The sequence below is a fragment of the Lissotriton helveticus genome, chromosome 6, assembly GCF_964261635.1.
Source record: "Lissotriton helveticus chromosome 6, aLisHel1.1, whole genome shotgun sequence".
Lineage (NCBI taxonomy): Eukaryota > Metazoa > Chordata > Amphibia > Caudata > Salamandridae > Lissotriton > Lissotriton helveticus.
Window position 1 is genome coordinate 829,959,759 of NC_136067.1, and position 17,757 is coordinate 829,977,515.

Below are 17,757 nucleotides of genomic sequence, written 5' to 3' on the forward strand. Positions count from 1 at the left end.
AAATTATTGACGAGAAAACTGTACATGGCAGGGCGTGAGTTGTAGGAACCTTAGAGCTTGAGTTATAGTTACTTGAGATAACTCTTACTGGTGAAGTTCTATGTTTTGTTAGAGATTACAATGTTACCTTGTTACTGAACATTTCACCTAAATATAACGTTACTTTAAGATTTGTTTTTTTAAAAGAAAATATCAATCTAACCATTACTGAAGAAGGCCGAGTGCCGAAAGCGCGTTCTTTGAATAAAATATGTGTACATACCCTGGGAGTGCTGCCATCTCATTTTCCGCGTGATTGCGGTTTGGGACCTTTTTTGGAGCAGATATATATACGCTCGGCTCCAAAAACAGTTTCCTTTTCGAAGAACCGCACTCGTAAACCCAAGTTCGTGCTCACACCATCGTTATCATAAAAACTTAGTCCCAGACTTAGCAGATCTCCTTCTTCCTTTGTCAATACCTTTTCAGTTAAGTTGACAACAGTCAAATCATCTCTCGTTCTTCTTGATATCATTTGTTGCTCTTCTTTTTGTTTGCTGTCCATTTGGGCAGATAAATATAGAAGATAGATGGATCTGGCAAAAAGAAGTTAGTCCCGACAAGATGTGAAAAGTTATAAAGTGAGAATATTGGAGTGGTAAATCTGATTGATTGAAACCTTGATTTGAAAGGTCTGTAATATTGAATCGACCAAAGAATTTTGACGGGGATTGTGGAAGTTTGAGAATCTTTGTAAATTCTGTTTGACTTTGCCTTTCTTGATTTTGGCAACTTTAACTAGATAGTTTAGTGTGGTTGATTGTATAGGACATCTAGGCAACACTGGACACTGACCACTATGTTCACTACCTTAACTTAACATTAGCCAATCCATGGCTGTATGGACTGATGGGAATTAGGAATGGAGGTGCGAGGCTTCGCGCTCCCAGTATCTCCCCTCGAGACACGAGGGGAGAAATACAGATACACTGCAAGAGTATGATTATTTTCCAGCGAACTTGCATGCAGGCGAAACGCTCTATCACATACAATTATGCATTTGCATTATGTGTTTCGAAATGTATATAGATACGTTCAAAGATGGCGCGAAAGCTTGCTGCAATGTTGTTGCGATTATTAGTCCATCATTAATGTTTAGCACAATGAGTGAATGTATGAAAACTCTGGCAAGCATGCGCAGTGCTATCAACACGACGAAGGCTTGAGGCTGAAACGCATCTGTTGTCTCTGATAAATAAAATAACGATGGTGTGAGCACGAACTTGGGTTTACGAGTGCGGTTCTTCGAAAAGGAAACTGTTTTTGGAGCCGAGCGTGGTGTTACTGCGGGAACCCTCTACCGCAAGCCGCACCCGCCCGCGAGTGCCCGGGATCTTCTAGCGGGACTTGGAGCAAATATATATATATAAAGCATTTGTGTGCTACAAGAAATTTGTCAGATTCTATTCCTTGTGAAAGCGGTCAGTTGGTTATTTCATATGTGGCAGAGATCCATGTGTAACCTGCTGGTCATAAGCTCCAAACGTCATGAGATGGTGCCCTCTTAGCAGTGCAGTGCAACAGCACAACAGAATGAGGAAATATTACAAAGCAAAATAATTTAAATATTTAAACAGAAAATGCACCTTTGCTGCTCTTTAGACCACCCAAACTCTGGACTCTGTTGCTATTTCACACCCCATACCCTGCCTTCCAGCCATCTTACACAGCAGATACTTTGCATTAAACCTTCCTCATTCGTTTTACAAAGTTGCATTCATGTTTAAAGGAACAACTTACTTTCTGTCACTTTTTCGATCTGATTGAAGGGTTAAAGTAGCGTTATCTGGAACTGAAGTATCAAAGTAGCATTAGCTGGAACCCCAAAGTAATACCATTTTTTCCTTTTCATTGATCCTTATTGATATTTATTTATGAACATGACCCAAAGGGTATCAGAGCGCTTAACAATTACATAGTAGCACATTTACGACAGTACAAGAGAGAGGCATTAAGGCATTGAAAAACGAATAGCTTGAGTAGTCTATTTAAAAAAAAAACGCAACTGTCACCAAGAGGCATATGGACAACAATGTATTTAATAATCACAATGTCCATGTGATGTATTTAGAAACGATAAACGACACTGAGGACATCATAGACAAATAGATCAGTGTGATCAATGCAGCAAGTTAGGAATTTATCTTATGCTCCAAAACAAGGAATAATGTAGTTTTGGTAGCACTTGATGAAGAGAGAAGATTCCATAACCTGGGACCAGGGGCACCCTACGTTAAAACAGGTGTTGCGGAAAAAGTTCAGCTGTCAACTATGGTAGGAATTTGCTCATAAGAAAGATCTTAGCTTCTTTCTTGAAATATGAAGTTGACAGAATTCTACTAATGTAATGAAGAAGCGAATTCCAGATTCTCTGGGCAGCTCCGTAGAAGGCTCTTTCATAGGTTTTTTTCTTCTGGAAGATGGGTGGTTTCAGCACTAGGTCCCTGGCACTCTGAGATGGTCGTCCTTCCCCACAAATTTCAATTTTTTTAGCACGATACATCGATGTTTTGTGGTGGAGTGTTTTGTGTGTGAAACATGCTAGTTTGAGTTGAACTCTGGCTGGTATAATAATATAACAGTCCCGCCCGTTTGAAGCAGCTCAAAGTAGACATTACATCAGATAATGCCACCAAGAACATTAAATGGAAAAGGGAACACTGCTCTTTTCAATACTGTATCAAACGTGAAATTGCAAAATAGCACCAATTGTATTAATGAAATCTGCAGTGTAAACTCATGTGATCACCAAGCAGTCGGTTTTCGTTTCCGATACTTGTATCAAAAAAGGAAAATAAAGTGTTATGAAGGTGACCAGCTGCAGTGAAGGAGAGGGATACATCACCAACTTTACCCAACCTTACAGGCGCAGCTGTCCATAGTTTGGATACGGGCTTGTTTGCTGATAATTATATGAAATTTGGGTCTCAGTGGCAGTGGACTGAAGCTAATTGCTGTGTTCAACATTTCCATTTAAAGTGAATATAAGGGACATTGTTCTCTTCTTGGGAATTTGAGTGATACCTTGTGGAAACTATGTCAGGGAAACGGTTCCGGAAGCTGCAAATGACCTGTCACTTTCTGCATTTTTTTTCTCCTGTCATTAGCCAGAGAAATCTTGCTGAAATTACCGAGTTGATCCACACTGCTTTTCTTGTGCACCGCGGGATAGTCAACATCCGAGAGCTGAAGGCATGCGATGGGCCAATGAAGGACATGCAGTTTGGAAATAAAATGGCCATACTGAGCGGAGATTTTCTTTTGGCAAATGCTTGCACGGGCCTAGCGCAGCTGCAGAATACCAAGGTAAGTGAATGATTTGCCTCTACTTCTTGGTATGTGATGGAATTGCGTTATGGTTTATGCTACAGGGTGTCCCAAGTGAAGAGAACCCCAGGCTCCCTAATCAAGAGCACCCATTTTGTGGGCACAATTTGAGAACTTTTCAACTCTCAAGGTGAGATGTGCTTCAATTCAACATTAGTTTGAAGGGATGCGTGACCGGCATTGTCTGCCAGCTTTTTTCCATATAAACTCGGCAAACCCTTTATTTTATTGAAAAAAAACAATATGATAAAAAGGTACCAACCCTTAAAAGCAATCTGTTATTTTGCATCACGATCAGTATTTTAAATGGGCAAGTACTTGCAAGTACTGAGTAACTGCGCTTCTTTAATTGTAAAGGTAGCCTAAGTGCAGTTCTCAGAGGGGGTTCAGTACTTTTGATAGGAGAGTACCGGGACTTCTCAGTAGCACACAGGTACTCTGGGCATAGTTCTCTAATGTTCTAATTTCAACCACTGATTAAGATAAAACCTTAAGTCAAAGAGGATTGAAAAGCAGCTTGAGGAAGAAGGGCTCAAAGATAGTTTTTAGTAGGATTTGCATTGGTTAAATTTTTTTGGTTACCTTTCTTGCTTTGAATACCAACTTCTTGTAAAGTGGCAGTGGCCGTGGAAACCAGTTGTTGTACCAAGGCCTGAGAAACATTGCATTTGCTGTCTGTAGATGTGTTTCATTCCTGATTTTAGTGTGACTTGCGGCTGAATTTCCCAGCGGAAGATGCGCTCAAAAAAAAAAATTAGGATTCAGGCCTAAAAAGGGGCGTTATAACCTAGCATATTTTAGGCAAAAACTACACGGTTTGTGAGAGGAAAGAAGTAGAGGGTGTCCAATTCAAAGATTAAAGGAAGACTGAGCGCAATATGCAGGTATTAAAATATTACACATGCTTTTAAGGTCAAACATAAATAAATGACTGTTCTTTTGCACCACAAGGAGTTTGATACTATTGGGATGCGGTTCAGCAATCAGAAGGTCGATGATCAGATTGAAGACTTTGAAAATAATGTTGGGCTACTGGGTTAAGACCGAAAATATTTTCTATATTTTAGAAGAAAGGACCACTTTATAGACATTACAATTTTTGAAAAGAGAGATAAATGAGAGGTAGAATGAAAGGGTAGTTGTTGAGTGGCTCTGTCGGAAGTGGATGATTGGATGGACCTGAAGAAGAAGGTCGGAAAGAAGTGCAGAGAATGATATCATGGCACAATAAAGAGAACAAAACAACACTTCTTTGAATGTATGAATAGTGAGGCACACACATCAAGTAAAGTGTAGGACTGATAATCGGTGTTGGACATACAGGAAATTTGCTATATCATTTGTCCATTACTTTATTTATTTAGGTATTTATTATTGCATTATTCTTCCAAGGCAAAATGTATTGTGATCTTGGTGTACTCTATTGATTTATTTTTTTTTTTATAAAACCAGTCTGGGCGAGATAGTCTTTTAAGATGTCTGTCTCTATTTAGTATCCTCTGTGAACCACAGTGGCGGAGTTAAGAATATACTATTTACGGATCATCCTTTTTAACATTTTTTCTTGTTTTGTTTGTAAATGAAGTCTGGTCTGGTGTCTTTGATAAAAGGTGAATGTTGAAAATTGGGATAGAGGACTGTAGTTTCTGCTGACTGTTTTTTTTGGGGGAAAAAAGTGTCTGTTAGAATTTTGCTGTTTGTTCTATCATCTGCTACCTTACTTCGAGGCTGCACAATTCGATTCTTGAATAGTTGTAAACTGGTACGATTTTCAGGAGCACATACATAAATAGTGATGACAGAATATGTCATTTCAGGCGGGAGTTTCCTTTCGCAGCCTATTTTTATTCAAGACTCTCATTTCCGCGCCTGTCACCCACCATGATCAAAAATAAAAGAACAATAACTTGCCCAAACCTTGGTGCCAGCACCTTTTCCTATAAACGCTGACTTTTTACTTAAAGCAGTGTCTTAAAAACTCAATACCGTTCTCTTTTCTGATTTCACAAAATGCTTGAATAACCATGATGACTTGTGAGATGGGGCCCTTCGTATTGCCAACCATCTGACTTCTTTCACTGACGTCTATAAGCAATACTTTTTTACTGGTCATGTACTAATGCCCGAATATATATTCCTGTAAATCACAAAAGTGTGAATTGTACTCTGTGAATAGTAAAAAAACGTATACCATATAGTATTGTGCTGTTGCTATTAAGGCACACTAAAGAAGGTTTTTATTTTGCTTTTGCTGCTTAAGTCAAGCTATTTTTATGGTTTAAATCCGTTTATTGATTTACTACATACACCCAGGGGCCGGTGGACCTAAAAAACACAAAAGAAACCTTTGAAGTGGAACTTTGGTCTGGTCCCAGTTGAGGACATCTCCCTTCTCCACCCCCTCCACCCCCCCCCCCCCCCCCCCGGCAGCTCCCAGCCCCTCCCCTTACATCTATGCACCCTCAGTTCACTCGCCAGAGCATTCCTGAGGTCTTAACCATAGCCTCCATTAGGTGAAATCACTGCTGCCCCCCCCCCCCCCCAGAGCTCGTTTTGTATAGTGTGGATTGGTCTTGTGGCATCAAGAGGGTGTGACAAGGGACGTACATCCCAGTACCCATAAGTAATTGCGGCATGTGTGTTCCCTATTCTTCTGTTTCTTTGAATCCGCACTCCCGTGCCTGCAGTGAGGCTGAGATAATTTGCATCCCTAATAAGTGCCAAAGGCTATGTAGGACAACCTACCTGTAGTTTTTGAGTCTTGTGCAGTGCCACAACCGGTGGAGGAATGTGCCTGGTGTGCTGCAGCCTCTCCAGAAGTTTGTGGATCTATCTGGGAACCAGGAATGTATTCGGGCTGGGGTGCAGTACCAATATTGAGTGTTCTTAATTATAGACTCCTTGCGTGCGGTTGTGCATGTGCAGTGCAATATCTCCCCCAATCTTTATCTGTAAGGGTGCACCCCAGTTCAGCCTCCCACCTCACTTGCGCTGCCCTGCGGTGCATGGTGATTGCCTTCTGTACAACTTTGTAAATAGGTCAGAGACCAGGTGTGTATCGTTGGTTTTGGTGTGGATCCATTTCTCGAAGGAAGTCAAAGGGCATGATGTCGGATCTGGAAGTAGCGCAGGTGTTCTGTCTCTTGGAGGCTGTAACCTTCCCACAATTGCTCAAAGGTCTGAATCCCTTCGTGATCAAAAAAGTTCCGGCTGCGTTTACAGGATGAATGGAGTAAAAAGGTTGTCCGTCATGCTCTGCTCCAGCCTGTAATGCACTAAATAAAGCACCCAGTAGCGCCATCTGGCATCCTGCACCACTGGCTCAGCAGGGACTCTGGAAGGCTCTTGGAAGTAGCCCAATCTGGAGAGAGGACGGAGAAGATGGCTGGTTCTGGCTCGTCTCCATGAGCGACAACTGCCTTCTTTCACTGGGTCAAAGAACAATGGAGGCCTGGTCTGGCCACAGGTCTCTGCGAGGTAGGCCGTGGGAGGCTCAGATAGTGGGCAAAGGATAGAAGTTGTATGTACTAGGCGAATGCACAGAAACACAGGGCAGGAGTGACCCGGCGGCCCTAGACAGGATGAACACAATCAGAAGACCTGTGGGTCCAGCCCAGATGCCTACACAGGAAGAAGTGGAGAATGAGTGAAAAAACCTCAGGGCACCACCGCCATCATCAATCGATAAAACTGGGGGAAAGACCTCTGGCCTTGTTGCACTTGCATAGAAAGTACAGAACCTAGTACATGCAAAGTGGCAAAAGCCCACCCCAGGAGTGGAGGCAACAGAAAGGAGATGAGGACTTCTTGCCATAGCCGAGGAGAGGCCCATGAGGACTGTGAAAGCCTGAATAAAGGAAAGAAGCAAAAAGTAAAATAAAAGTACATGGAGCGAGCAGAAGTGGGCGGCGAGAGAAGACGATTTCGAAAGATTCCTCTGATTGCATCTTCCCACTCCCCAAGTAGGAGGAAAGAGCCTGAATGAGGAAGTGCTTCCAGTATTATCCAAACGACATAGAACACTAGCAGACATCGCAACAGAGTCAGGCCCTCTACATGAGCTGGCCCTAATTTAGTAGATGGGTGCCCCCACTATCAGTGGGCTCTCCCATAACTAGAGACATAAGTCCCCAGCTTTGAAGTCCCTTTAGGACCATGAACCGGGACTCTGCAGAATAGTGGTGTAGGGAGCCCACCCAGGGTAGAGAGCACAACGATACACAATAGAGTCTACAGAAGACCTCATCCCGAAACAATTGCTGTGAAATCTTTGCCAACAAGTGTCAACTGCATTGCCTGTGGAGTGGTTGCTGCCTTTTGATGTAGAGTGACTCCAGAAAATCTAGAATTTTTACCCTGTCTTTTTCTCGACATGGAGGGGCACAGACTCCGAAATAAGTAGGCAGGGCACCCGTCCCCATTCAAGAAACCAACTCCCACTGCGGGTCTTAAGGAAGTATGATCCATGGCAGCAACCATAAAGTACATGTTGACGTAGTCCCTCCCACTGCAAAGAGAGGTGCGCCAGTCTCTAGAGACTGCTCTGCTCTAAGTAGCATCACTCTTCACAAAAGCTGCATTTGAAGAACAGCCTAGAGAGGACACTTGAAATTAGACTCTGTCGAAACTGGTTCTGAAAATGCAGGCAGAAGAGCCAAATCAGTCTGTTTTTATTATATAAAGTGGGTCCCACTAATCCACTTGTTCCACCAAGGAGCAGAGTACTCAAAGGATTGCTGTAAACCAGAGCTGGTGTTTGCTGACGGGCAGCCTCTCCGAGTTCAGGGAGCGTCACATGAGTCTACCCCATTCTGAAGTGCCTAGAAGCAAGCCTACCTTCTGAGAGAGTGAAGGAGCCTGACAATTCTGCACAACGAGTGAGTGTCCACGAACAGCGAAGTGAAGTGTTATTCTGGACTGTGGAAAGTGATCTGTGTGCCCCTGTGTTAGCGGGTCCCAGTCTTCCAACTGTGATTCTTGGAGCAAATTGTGAAGTTGCGGTGTGACCTTAGCTCCTGTGCTCATGATGTGAAGCTGCGGGGTGACCTGAGCCCTGTATCAATGTTGTGGCATGCCCTGAAAGTCCTGCACAACCTGAGACCTTGGTGTGATCTAAACCATTGCACTCATACAGGCAGTGAGATCTGGCCGGGGCCATAACCTCCTTCTCAAACCAAGCTTGTGCGTGTACTTACTGATCTACAAGCGATCACCCAGAGCAGGGCTTCACCCACCAGAACATCTGTGTGTGAAACAGGACTTCCCTCATTGCAGACATCCCCCGATGGCCCGAAGCAGTCGCTTTGCCAAAGACGTGTATGCCAAGGAGGCCAAGAGAAACTGCTGATTCGTGCTCACCGGGAAGAGGCATAGTGGGTGAGCAAATGTGGAGAAAGCAGCCCTCTGAGAATGCCAACCAGAGCACAGATTGAAAGACTGATAGAAACACTGCGTGTAGTTACAAAAGTACAGCGGTAATCTGCACCTCAACTTTATCATGCTAGATATTGACCCGGAGAGGGAACTTCTTGTACCATAAGGAAGGGACCTGCATGCTTAGCTGGGAGAGGCACAGACATCCTCCAGTTTCCAGGACAGTGAATTCCATTGTGTACATATGTGTAGTGTTTAGTTCTAGTGTGTATTAAAGCACTTTCATTCTTGAAAGTCAAACACTGGGTTGCACAGTCAATTATAACACTAATGTGTTTTTGTTAAGTGCTGAGCTTCAAGCACCCCATACTACCGCCCTGAGAAACATTTCTACCACTGAGAGTCAAGTGCTGATGGGATTGTACTTGGCCCAGTTTCCAGAGCCATTGCAGTGCGGACCCCAGAACATCAGATGCAAACAACATTGACACCATATCCTTGGATCAGTTGAGGAAACTGTTTGGATAGAAGGTGGCGGGGTTCCCAGAAACAACGACAGAGATGTGCTTGTGAGTTACATAAAAGACCAGTTAGAGAAACTGGAGGGGAGGGAAGAAACTGTGATGGACGCTGTGGAGAGTACCAGGAAAGGAACCCAGGGAGGGAGTGCTAGGGTGTCATGCTCTCTTATCCCTTTTCCACAGGCAACTCGCATATATATATCACCAAATTTGCTTTGCAATGTTTTACCATGATAAACACTGCCACCGATTTCTAGGCTACCATTCTCACCGACTCCAGTTGTTTTTTTTCTTTGGTTTGGTTTTAGCTGAGACCCTGAACTTGCACTTGGCTTTCCAGAAAGCTAAAGACTGATGAAGAGGAGAAGCCAGGGAGGTTGAGAGGGAGAATCAGAGAATAGCTCACCTGGAACAATAGGAAAGGAAGCAGGAGAAACAGCATCAACAGGCCCATTAGAAGAGAGAAGTGGAGCTAGGGGAGCAAGAAAGGGAAAGGAGAGAGAGAGAGAGAGAGAGAGCGAGAGAGAGAGAGCGAGAGAGAGAGAGAGAAATAGCTTTAGAGCTTTGAAAGCTGAATGATGTGTCTAAAGCAGCCACTTTTATGAATCACTTCCCCTTAGAATATGCAACAGTCATTAGAAGGATGGCTGTAGCTGAGCAAATGAATTACGAGTGGGTGAAGGAAGCTTAGATCAGTTGGTTTGAAGGTAAGCCAGCTCTTTACCTTCAAATGTTCGAAGAAAGCAAGAGAGTGGATGGTGTTTCATGTGAAACCTGGATTCGTGATATGTTGCACGACTGGAATGAGGGGTAGGCTGGATGGAGGCCAAGGATGTTCATTTCTGATAGATACATCTGCTGTGTGGATTCCTCACCTTGTGAATATCCCCCTTGCGTCAGCAACATTCGGAAATTATTTTCGTAGCTTCGCGCCGACGTGGACTTGGACGTCATAGAGGCACGGCATCGCTCGCGACTCCACTGACGTCACCGACGCCCATAATAGGCCCATGCCGGCGTGATGACATCAGTTCCCTTTTTTCCGCGTCGTCGACGCTAACGGTTTCGGGAATCTCAGTAGCTATACTGTGACTTTGTTTCATTTTTCTGTGTTTCCTGCTTCTTTGTTTCGTAAAGATGTCGAAGAAGACCGGTTTCAAGCCCTGCAGGGAGTGCGGAAAAATGATGTCCATCACGGATCCGCACGAGGAATGTATTTGGTGCTTAAGCTCCGATCACGACGTGGATGGATGTTCATCATGTCGTAAGATGAATCCGAAGGCCATGCGGGAGAGGGAAACCAAGCTACTTGTGGCAAGACTTAAGGCCGACAAGGGTAAGAAGACATCAAGATCTCGCTCGAGGAAGACTAAGTCGAAGTCGAGGTCGAAGTCAAGGTCCCAATCTCGTGAGTGTTCGGCCTCAAAGTCTTCTTCGGACCATGCTTCAAGATCAAGGAAGAAGCACAGGAAGAGGAGACATGAGTCTCAACGTCACTCGGGTGAGAAGTCGAACTCGAGGTAGAGGTCGCCCAGGAAGGTTCATTCGAAGGTGGTCCCGCCACAGGAGACTCCGGATCAGGAATGTGAGGCTTCGCCTTCGAGGTCGCAGGTTCCCCCTCCGGCTCCGGAGTCCGATCCATTTCCGGCACCGTCTCCGGCTCGAGAGGAGGAAGAAGTAGTCCCTGTGGAAGTTGATGAATCTGTGCATATTGTTGAGCCGGATTCGATCCCACCTCGAGGTCAGCCTGAGGATGTTCAACCACCTTTTCCAGCGCCGGGCCAAGACCCTTCAGCGTTCTTGAACGCTATGTATGCCGTGTTCTCAAGGGCGCGGTACTCCTCTGGTGCACCTTCGGGTCCCATGGGTCCTCTGGCATTTAATTTGGGTGTTCCACATTCATATGCCCCGGCTCCATTCATGCCGTTTATGCCAGCCCCAACGACGCCGTGGCAGTTCCCGGCCCCGCCGAGGTCTTTACCGGTTCGTCCGAAGTCGACGACTCCAATGCCGACGTCGCCTGCTCCGAGTAGACATCAGGAGCATACATCTGGGCCATCGAAGTCGGTACCGACGTTGGTTCCGACTCCGTCGGAGTCGTTAATGGATCCGGTGCCGAGGCGTGTAAAAGAGAGGTCCAGGAGGGAAGCTCAACGCCTCTTGGAGGAACACAGTTATGCCGACTCTCGCCCTGACTTAGAGGAAGGTGAGCTGGGTGAAGATTGTTTTGAAGAGCTGGCTGATGCCAGTGGCCTGGATTTTTCCCCGGAGTGGGAATTGCCCTCAGGGCATGATGCGCCTTCAAAGGATGTCCAGCCATATCATGTGGTAATGAGGAAGGCTGCGAGACTTTTATATTTAACATTACCAACGGTAGAATTTAAGTCAAACCTTCTAACAGAAGTTCTTCACTCACCGAGTTCGGCTGTGGAGCCTTTACTTCCGTTTAATGAGGCGTTAACTGAGCCCATTATGGAGGTCTGGAAGAAGCCACTCTCTGCTCCTGCTGTATCCAAGAGTGTGGCTAGAAGGTACAGGGTAGCTCCAGAGGACCCTGCATTCTTGACATCTCACCCTTCTCCAGAGAGCCTGGTGATTCAGGCTGCGTGCGCTAAGAAGTCGATAAGTGCATTTCCCCAAGTTCCTGGGGAGAAGGAGGCTAAAAAGCAAGATCAGGTGGCCAAGAAAACTTTCTCTTCTGCAAGTATGGCTTCGAAGTCTACAAATGCCACTTGTCTCATGGGGAGGTATGTGCACGCACTTATGGACTCAATGCGTGCTTTGGCTCCTAAGATCCCTGAGGAGAACAGGAGTGATTTCGAGGAGGTGTTGTCTGACACCCAAGCAGCGGCACGCCAAGTTATTCAGAGCGGTCTTGACACGGCCGATTCTATGGCTCGGATTATGGGTACTGCAGTTGCTACGCGAAGATCGGCTTGGCTTAAGTTCTCGGACTTTTCTGCTGATGTTCAGGCAGCGCTTTTGGATCTGCCTTTTGATGGAGAAGGACTTTTTGGCAAGAAGGCAGATACAGCCCTCGAAAGGTTTAAAGACAGCAGAGCTACTGCCAGGTCTTTGGGTCTCCAAATTAGAGGTACATCGACCAAAAAGTTCAGAGGATTTAGACGCTGTTCCTTTCGGAACTTTAGACAAGGTCAGAAGCAGCAACAACAGCAGCAGCAGCAGAACACCTTGTACAAGTCATACAGGGGGAAGCAAAGGGGCCGTCTTCGTGGGCGTCAAACCTCTTCCTCCTCCACCTCCTCCAACCCCCCAGCCACAGAAAAGCAGCCCTAGATCCGTCATTCAGGATCATGTGGGTCCAGTGGGGGGTCGGCTTACCTACTTTCTACGGGATTGGGAATCGGTTACATCAGATCTTTGGGTTCTCAATCTCGTAGAAAATGGGTATGCCCTTCCCTTTCGGGAATTTCCTCCCAATTACCCTCCTTGCCTAGGTTATTGCACGGAGGAACACCTGTTGCTTCTACAGGAGGAAGTACAGACTTTGTTAAGAAAGGGTGCGATAGAGGTGGTCCCAGAGCAGGAATTGGGTCAGGGATGCTACTCCCGGTATTTCCTGATCCCCAAGAAGGATGGCAGACTTCGTCCAATCCTGGATCTCAGGATCTTGAATCTCTATCTGAAACAGGAGAAATTCAAGATGCTCACCCTTGCACAGGTTCTTCAAGCGCTGCTGGAAGAAGACTGGATGGTGTCGCTCGACTTGCAGGATGCGTATTTTCACATCCCAATCCTGAAGTCGCACAGGAAGGATCTCTGTTTTACGGTGGGATGGCAGCACTACCAGTTTGCGGTCCTTCCGTTTGGTCTTACTACTGTGCCTCAAGTCTTCACCAAGGTGATGGCGGTAGTGGCGGCACATCTCAGAAAGTCGGGGATTCCGGTATTCCCCTATTTGGACGACTGGCTGATCAAAGCAGAGTCGTCAGAGAGAGTGCTCCAGCATCTGCAGGATACAGCTCAGTTGTTGTACCGTTTGGGTTTTTCGATAAATGTACCCAAGTCTCACCTAGTGCCCTCCCAGCGCAACCTGTTCAGAGGTGCGGTACTGGACACTACTGTGTGTCGTGCATTCCCTCCTCCTCAAAGGATTCGCGACATACAGGAAATGGTTCATTTGTTTCACAGTGGAGCTGTAGTTCCAGTCCTGAAGGTCCTTCGTCTGCTCGGTCTGATGGCTTCATGCATTCTGTTGGTCAACAATGCACGCTGGCATATGAGGGCGCTCCAGTGGTGCCTCCGCAGGCAGTGGTATCAACACAACGGAGATCTCAGGGAGTCCAGAGAGGCTGCAGCGGATGTATCTTGGTGGGGTGTGGAAGGCAATCTGTCACAAGGGAAGCCTTTCCATCTGTCTCCATCGGTGGCCACGGTGATAACGGATGCATCCACTCTAGGGTGGGGTGCTCATCTGGGGGATCTGGAGGTCAAGGGTCTTTGGTCTCCAGAGGAAAGGTTTCTTCACATCAACCTTCTAGAATTGCGGGCGATACGTTTGGCGCTCAAGGCCTTCCTCCCTTCCCTTCGCGGTCGTTCAGTGCAAGTCCTGACGGACAACACGACCGCGATGTGGTACATCAACAAGCAGGGAGGATTAGGGTCGCAGTGTCTCTGCAGAGAGGCTCTGTGGCTCTGTCTGGTCTTGGGTTCAGGACCATCAGATTTGTCTGATGGCAAATCATCTGGCCGGGGTTCTGATCGTGCGAGCAGACAGTATGAGTCGTCAGTTCTCGGCTGACCACGAGTGGAGGCTCCATCCAGAGGTTGTTCTCGACTTCTTTCGGATGTGGGGAACTCCTCGGGTGGACCTGTTTGCCACTCGCGAGATTGCTCACTGCCAGTCATTCTGCAGTCTCCAGTATCCGATGCAAGGAGCCTTGGGGGACGCGTTTCAGTTGAGTTGGGGGAATCAACTCCTTTACGCGTTTCCTCCCATACCTTTGATTCCTCGGGTTCTGAGGAAGATTCGCCAGGACCGGGCCCAAGTCATATTGGTCGCCCCGGGTTGGCCAAGAAGGGTGTGGTACACGGATCTTCTCCACCTCTCCTCTCACCCGCCGCTCCGTCTCCCTCTCAGGGCAGACCGCCTCTCTCAGATGGAGGGGCAGGTTCTACACCCCCACCTCCAGACATTACACCTTCATGCCTGGAGATTGAACGGGGCAACCTGAATTCTTTTTCTCTCCCGCCTGACGTGGTGGATGTCATCTTGTCAGCCAGGCGTGACTCCACTAAGTACATCTATTCATATAGATGGTCTAAATTTGTCGCTTGGTGTGGGGAGAAATCTATTGACCCTTTGAGAGCCCATTTGTCTAATGTTCTCCAGTTTGCCCTCTCTCTGGCGCAGCAAGGGCTTGCTGTTGCCACAGTTAAGGGCTACCTTTCAGCGCTGTCGGCATTTATCTGCTTGCCTGACCAGCCGTCTCTTTTTAAATCTCCTGTGGTTTTAAGGTTTTTGAAGGGCCTCACAAATAACTTCCCTCCTACACCTTTTATTGTGCCTCAGTGGGACTTAAATCTTGTCTTGACCTTTTTAATGGGTGCTCCCTTTGAGCCTCTTCACAAGTGTCCTATGAGGCTTTTGACTCTTAAGACAGTTTTCCTCGTTGCAATAACCTCAGCAAGGAGGGTAAGTGAGCTTCAAGCTCTTAGTTCCAATCCCCCTTTCTTGACCATTCATGCTGATCGAATGGTTCTTAGGACCAGGGCTGCTTTTCTCCCAAAGGTGGTGACTCCTTTCCACCTTGCTCAGTCTATTACCCTCCCTACCTTTTATCCTCCCACACACCCTTCCAAGGAGGAGGAGAGATTACACCGTCTGGACCCCAAAAGGGCGGTGTCCTTTTACCTGGACAGATCTAAAGACTGTCGGTTGGATGACCAGCTCTTCATTGGGTTTGCTGGCTGCAAGAGAGGAAGAGCGGTCCATAAAAGAACTTTGTCAAGATGGATCGTCCTCTGTATAAAGATCTGCTACTCTTTGGCCGGTAAGGAACCTCCAGAGGGTATAAGGGCTCATTCTACAAGAGCTAAATCTTCAACCTCTGCATTGGCTAGAGGTGTTCCTGTAGAGGACATTTGTAGGGCGGCAACTTGGTCTTCCCTCCACACTTTTGCGAAGCAATACTGCTTGGATTCCGAAGGGAGGAGGGAAGGTCACTTTGCGCGCTCTGTCCTCCAGGATTTCCTGGTCTAGAAGAGTGGACACCCTCCTCTGGGAGTGGGGACTGCTGTGGGACTCTATTCACAAGGTGAGGAATCCACACGGCAGATGTATCTATCAGAAGAACAAGTTACTTACCTTCGGTAACGCTTTTTCTGGTAGATACAGTATCTGCCTGTGGATTGCTCACTGACCCCCCCTCCTCCCCGTTGTCCCCTCTTCTATACCAGAGAATCTGTGTTGTAAATATTTTATGGTCAAGGAAAATGTATTATTTCAAATGTTTTCTTATATTTACTTTGCACTGTGTGTTTTACCTTGACTATTGTGTACTGTGTATACTATGTATATATCTACTGTCATTGGTCCGTCCGTGTGCCTTGAAGGCACGGAAAAAAGGGCGGAACTGATGTCATCACGCCGGCGTGGGCCTATTATGGGCGTCGGTGACGTCAGCGGAGTCGCGAGTGATGCCGTGCCTCTATGACGTCCAAGTCCACGTCGGCGCAAAGCTACGAAAAGAATTTCCGAATGTTGCTGACGCAAGGGGGATATTCACAAGGTGAGGAATCCACAGGCAGATACTGTATCTACCAGAAAAAGCGTTACCGAAGGTAAGTAACTTATTCGTTTTTAACCAGTTGATGGTGACATAGAGGCTATGGAGTAATGCTTTATTCGACCTTTGCAAAACTTTTCAGATGTGACGTAGAATGATCCAGAGAAACTTGAAATGTTGTGTCATACATGGTTAGCTAACATGGTTAATAAATGACTGTAGCAGCATAGCTCTAAGCCAGCCATGGGGAGGAAGAAACTCTCATCAGACTAGTTCCAAAATGGAGGGTAAAGGCCACAGCAATTCCCAAAGGAAACAAACAGGGAGGAGATTGGGTTCCCATCAGGTAGAACACAAGTAGAAGGGAGGACTGAAAGCTTGTTCTAGCCCAAGGTGATAACTCATTATATGTGTCACTAGGAGGGCACTATAGGAAAGACTGTCTAGTGAAAGACCCTTTATCACCTGCGCCCATCATAGCGAATGTGTTGACTGTGGGTGAAAGAACCCTAGAAGGACCTGTTGCACTTAACATAATGACTATTAACATGGACATTAAACATTTGGGAAAGACCGCCAAATGACCTGAACCAAATTCACCCAAAAACACTGTGGTTTGTTCTAGAAGCCAGCATATATGTGAAGAGGTTCCTGCCCTGAGAGATACAGTTGCTTACTCAACTATGGTTGAAAAGGAAGTATCTTAAACCAGAGGAGATTCTCCCCAGATCCAGTGGCACAGATGTGGTGGCTATTAGAGAGAACATGGAATACCCAATTGCCCGTGTTGATTTAGAAATCAATGGGAAGTCATCCATGGTTGATGCAGGGATGAAAAAGAAGCAAGGTTCTTTATGTTCCCTGGGCACTGATTTGATTCTCACTGCTTTAGTATCTGGACAAGAAGTCGAGATGGATGGGATCTCGTCTCCTGTGTTCACTAGAGCACAGGCTGTATGTCAGGCTCACAAAGAGATTTGGAAGGGATTTGCCTAGACCATAACAATGTCAGCGCAGACTCTGAAAAGGCACTGGCCTTTGCACCTGCCCCCACTTCCCCACGACTGCATAAGAAAACAAGTATATCTTGGTTGTGGTGGATCATGTTACTAGGGATCCAAAATGTTTATCTCAGAGTAGCACACTGCAAAGGTGGTAGCTAGGGATTTGTTCTAAGATTGGATTTTCAAAGTCTCGATTTCCAACCGGGGAACCAACTTGATCTCCTCATACATGAGAAAGATGGGGAAGCAAGTTGATTTGACTTATTCCTTCTCCATGGCATACCTGCCAGAAACAAATAGCTTCATGGTAAAGTTCAGTAAGGGCCTTAAGAGCCTTACCGAACATCAAGAATTAGGATGCTCTCTGGACATGTTTCTTATTCGTTTACAGGAAAATTCCACAGAAGGTACTGGGTTTTCAGTCGCTTTGAACTTCTTCCTGGGTACCCAGTGTTTGGCCCGCTCACCTTGATCAGAAAAGGGTGAGAAGGAAGGTTCAAGTCACCTCAGAAAGATGTAGTGGACTCTATAGTTGGCTGCAGGAAGTTGATGGCACAATACATGGGTCTTGTGAAGAAAACATTTCGGGCTAGTGAAGAGCGGATGAATAACTGGCATGACAAGAAAGGGACGCTGACTGGGTAACAAGACAACCGGAGGGTGTTGTTGCTGAACTCCATTTGTCCTAGAGCTTTGGAATTTGGGTTAACTGGGGTGTAATTTGGTGGGTACCTGCAGGTTTAT

The 17,757-nt window shown here is 46.2% G+C and overlaps 1 protein-coding gene across 1 annotated transcript in view; it reads left to right on the forward strand.

The window, feature by feature from the left end:
• The window catches only part of PDSS2 (decaprenyl diphosphate synthase subunit 2), a 799,955-nt gene that overhangs the window by 414,519 nt on the left and 367,679 nt on the right, over positions 1 to 17,757 (forward strand). Inside the window, exon 3 of the mRNA XM_078648421.1 lies at positions 3,147 to 3,345. Coding sequence (XP_078504547.1) covers positions 3,147 to 3,345 — 199 coding nt within the window. The remainder of the gene's footprint in view (positions 1 to 3,146; positions 3,346 to 17,757) is intronic.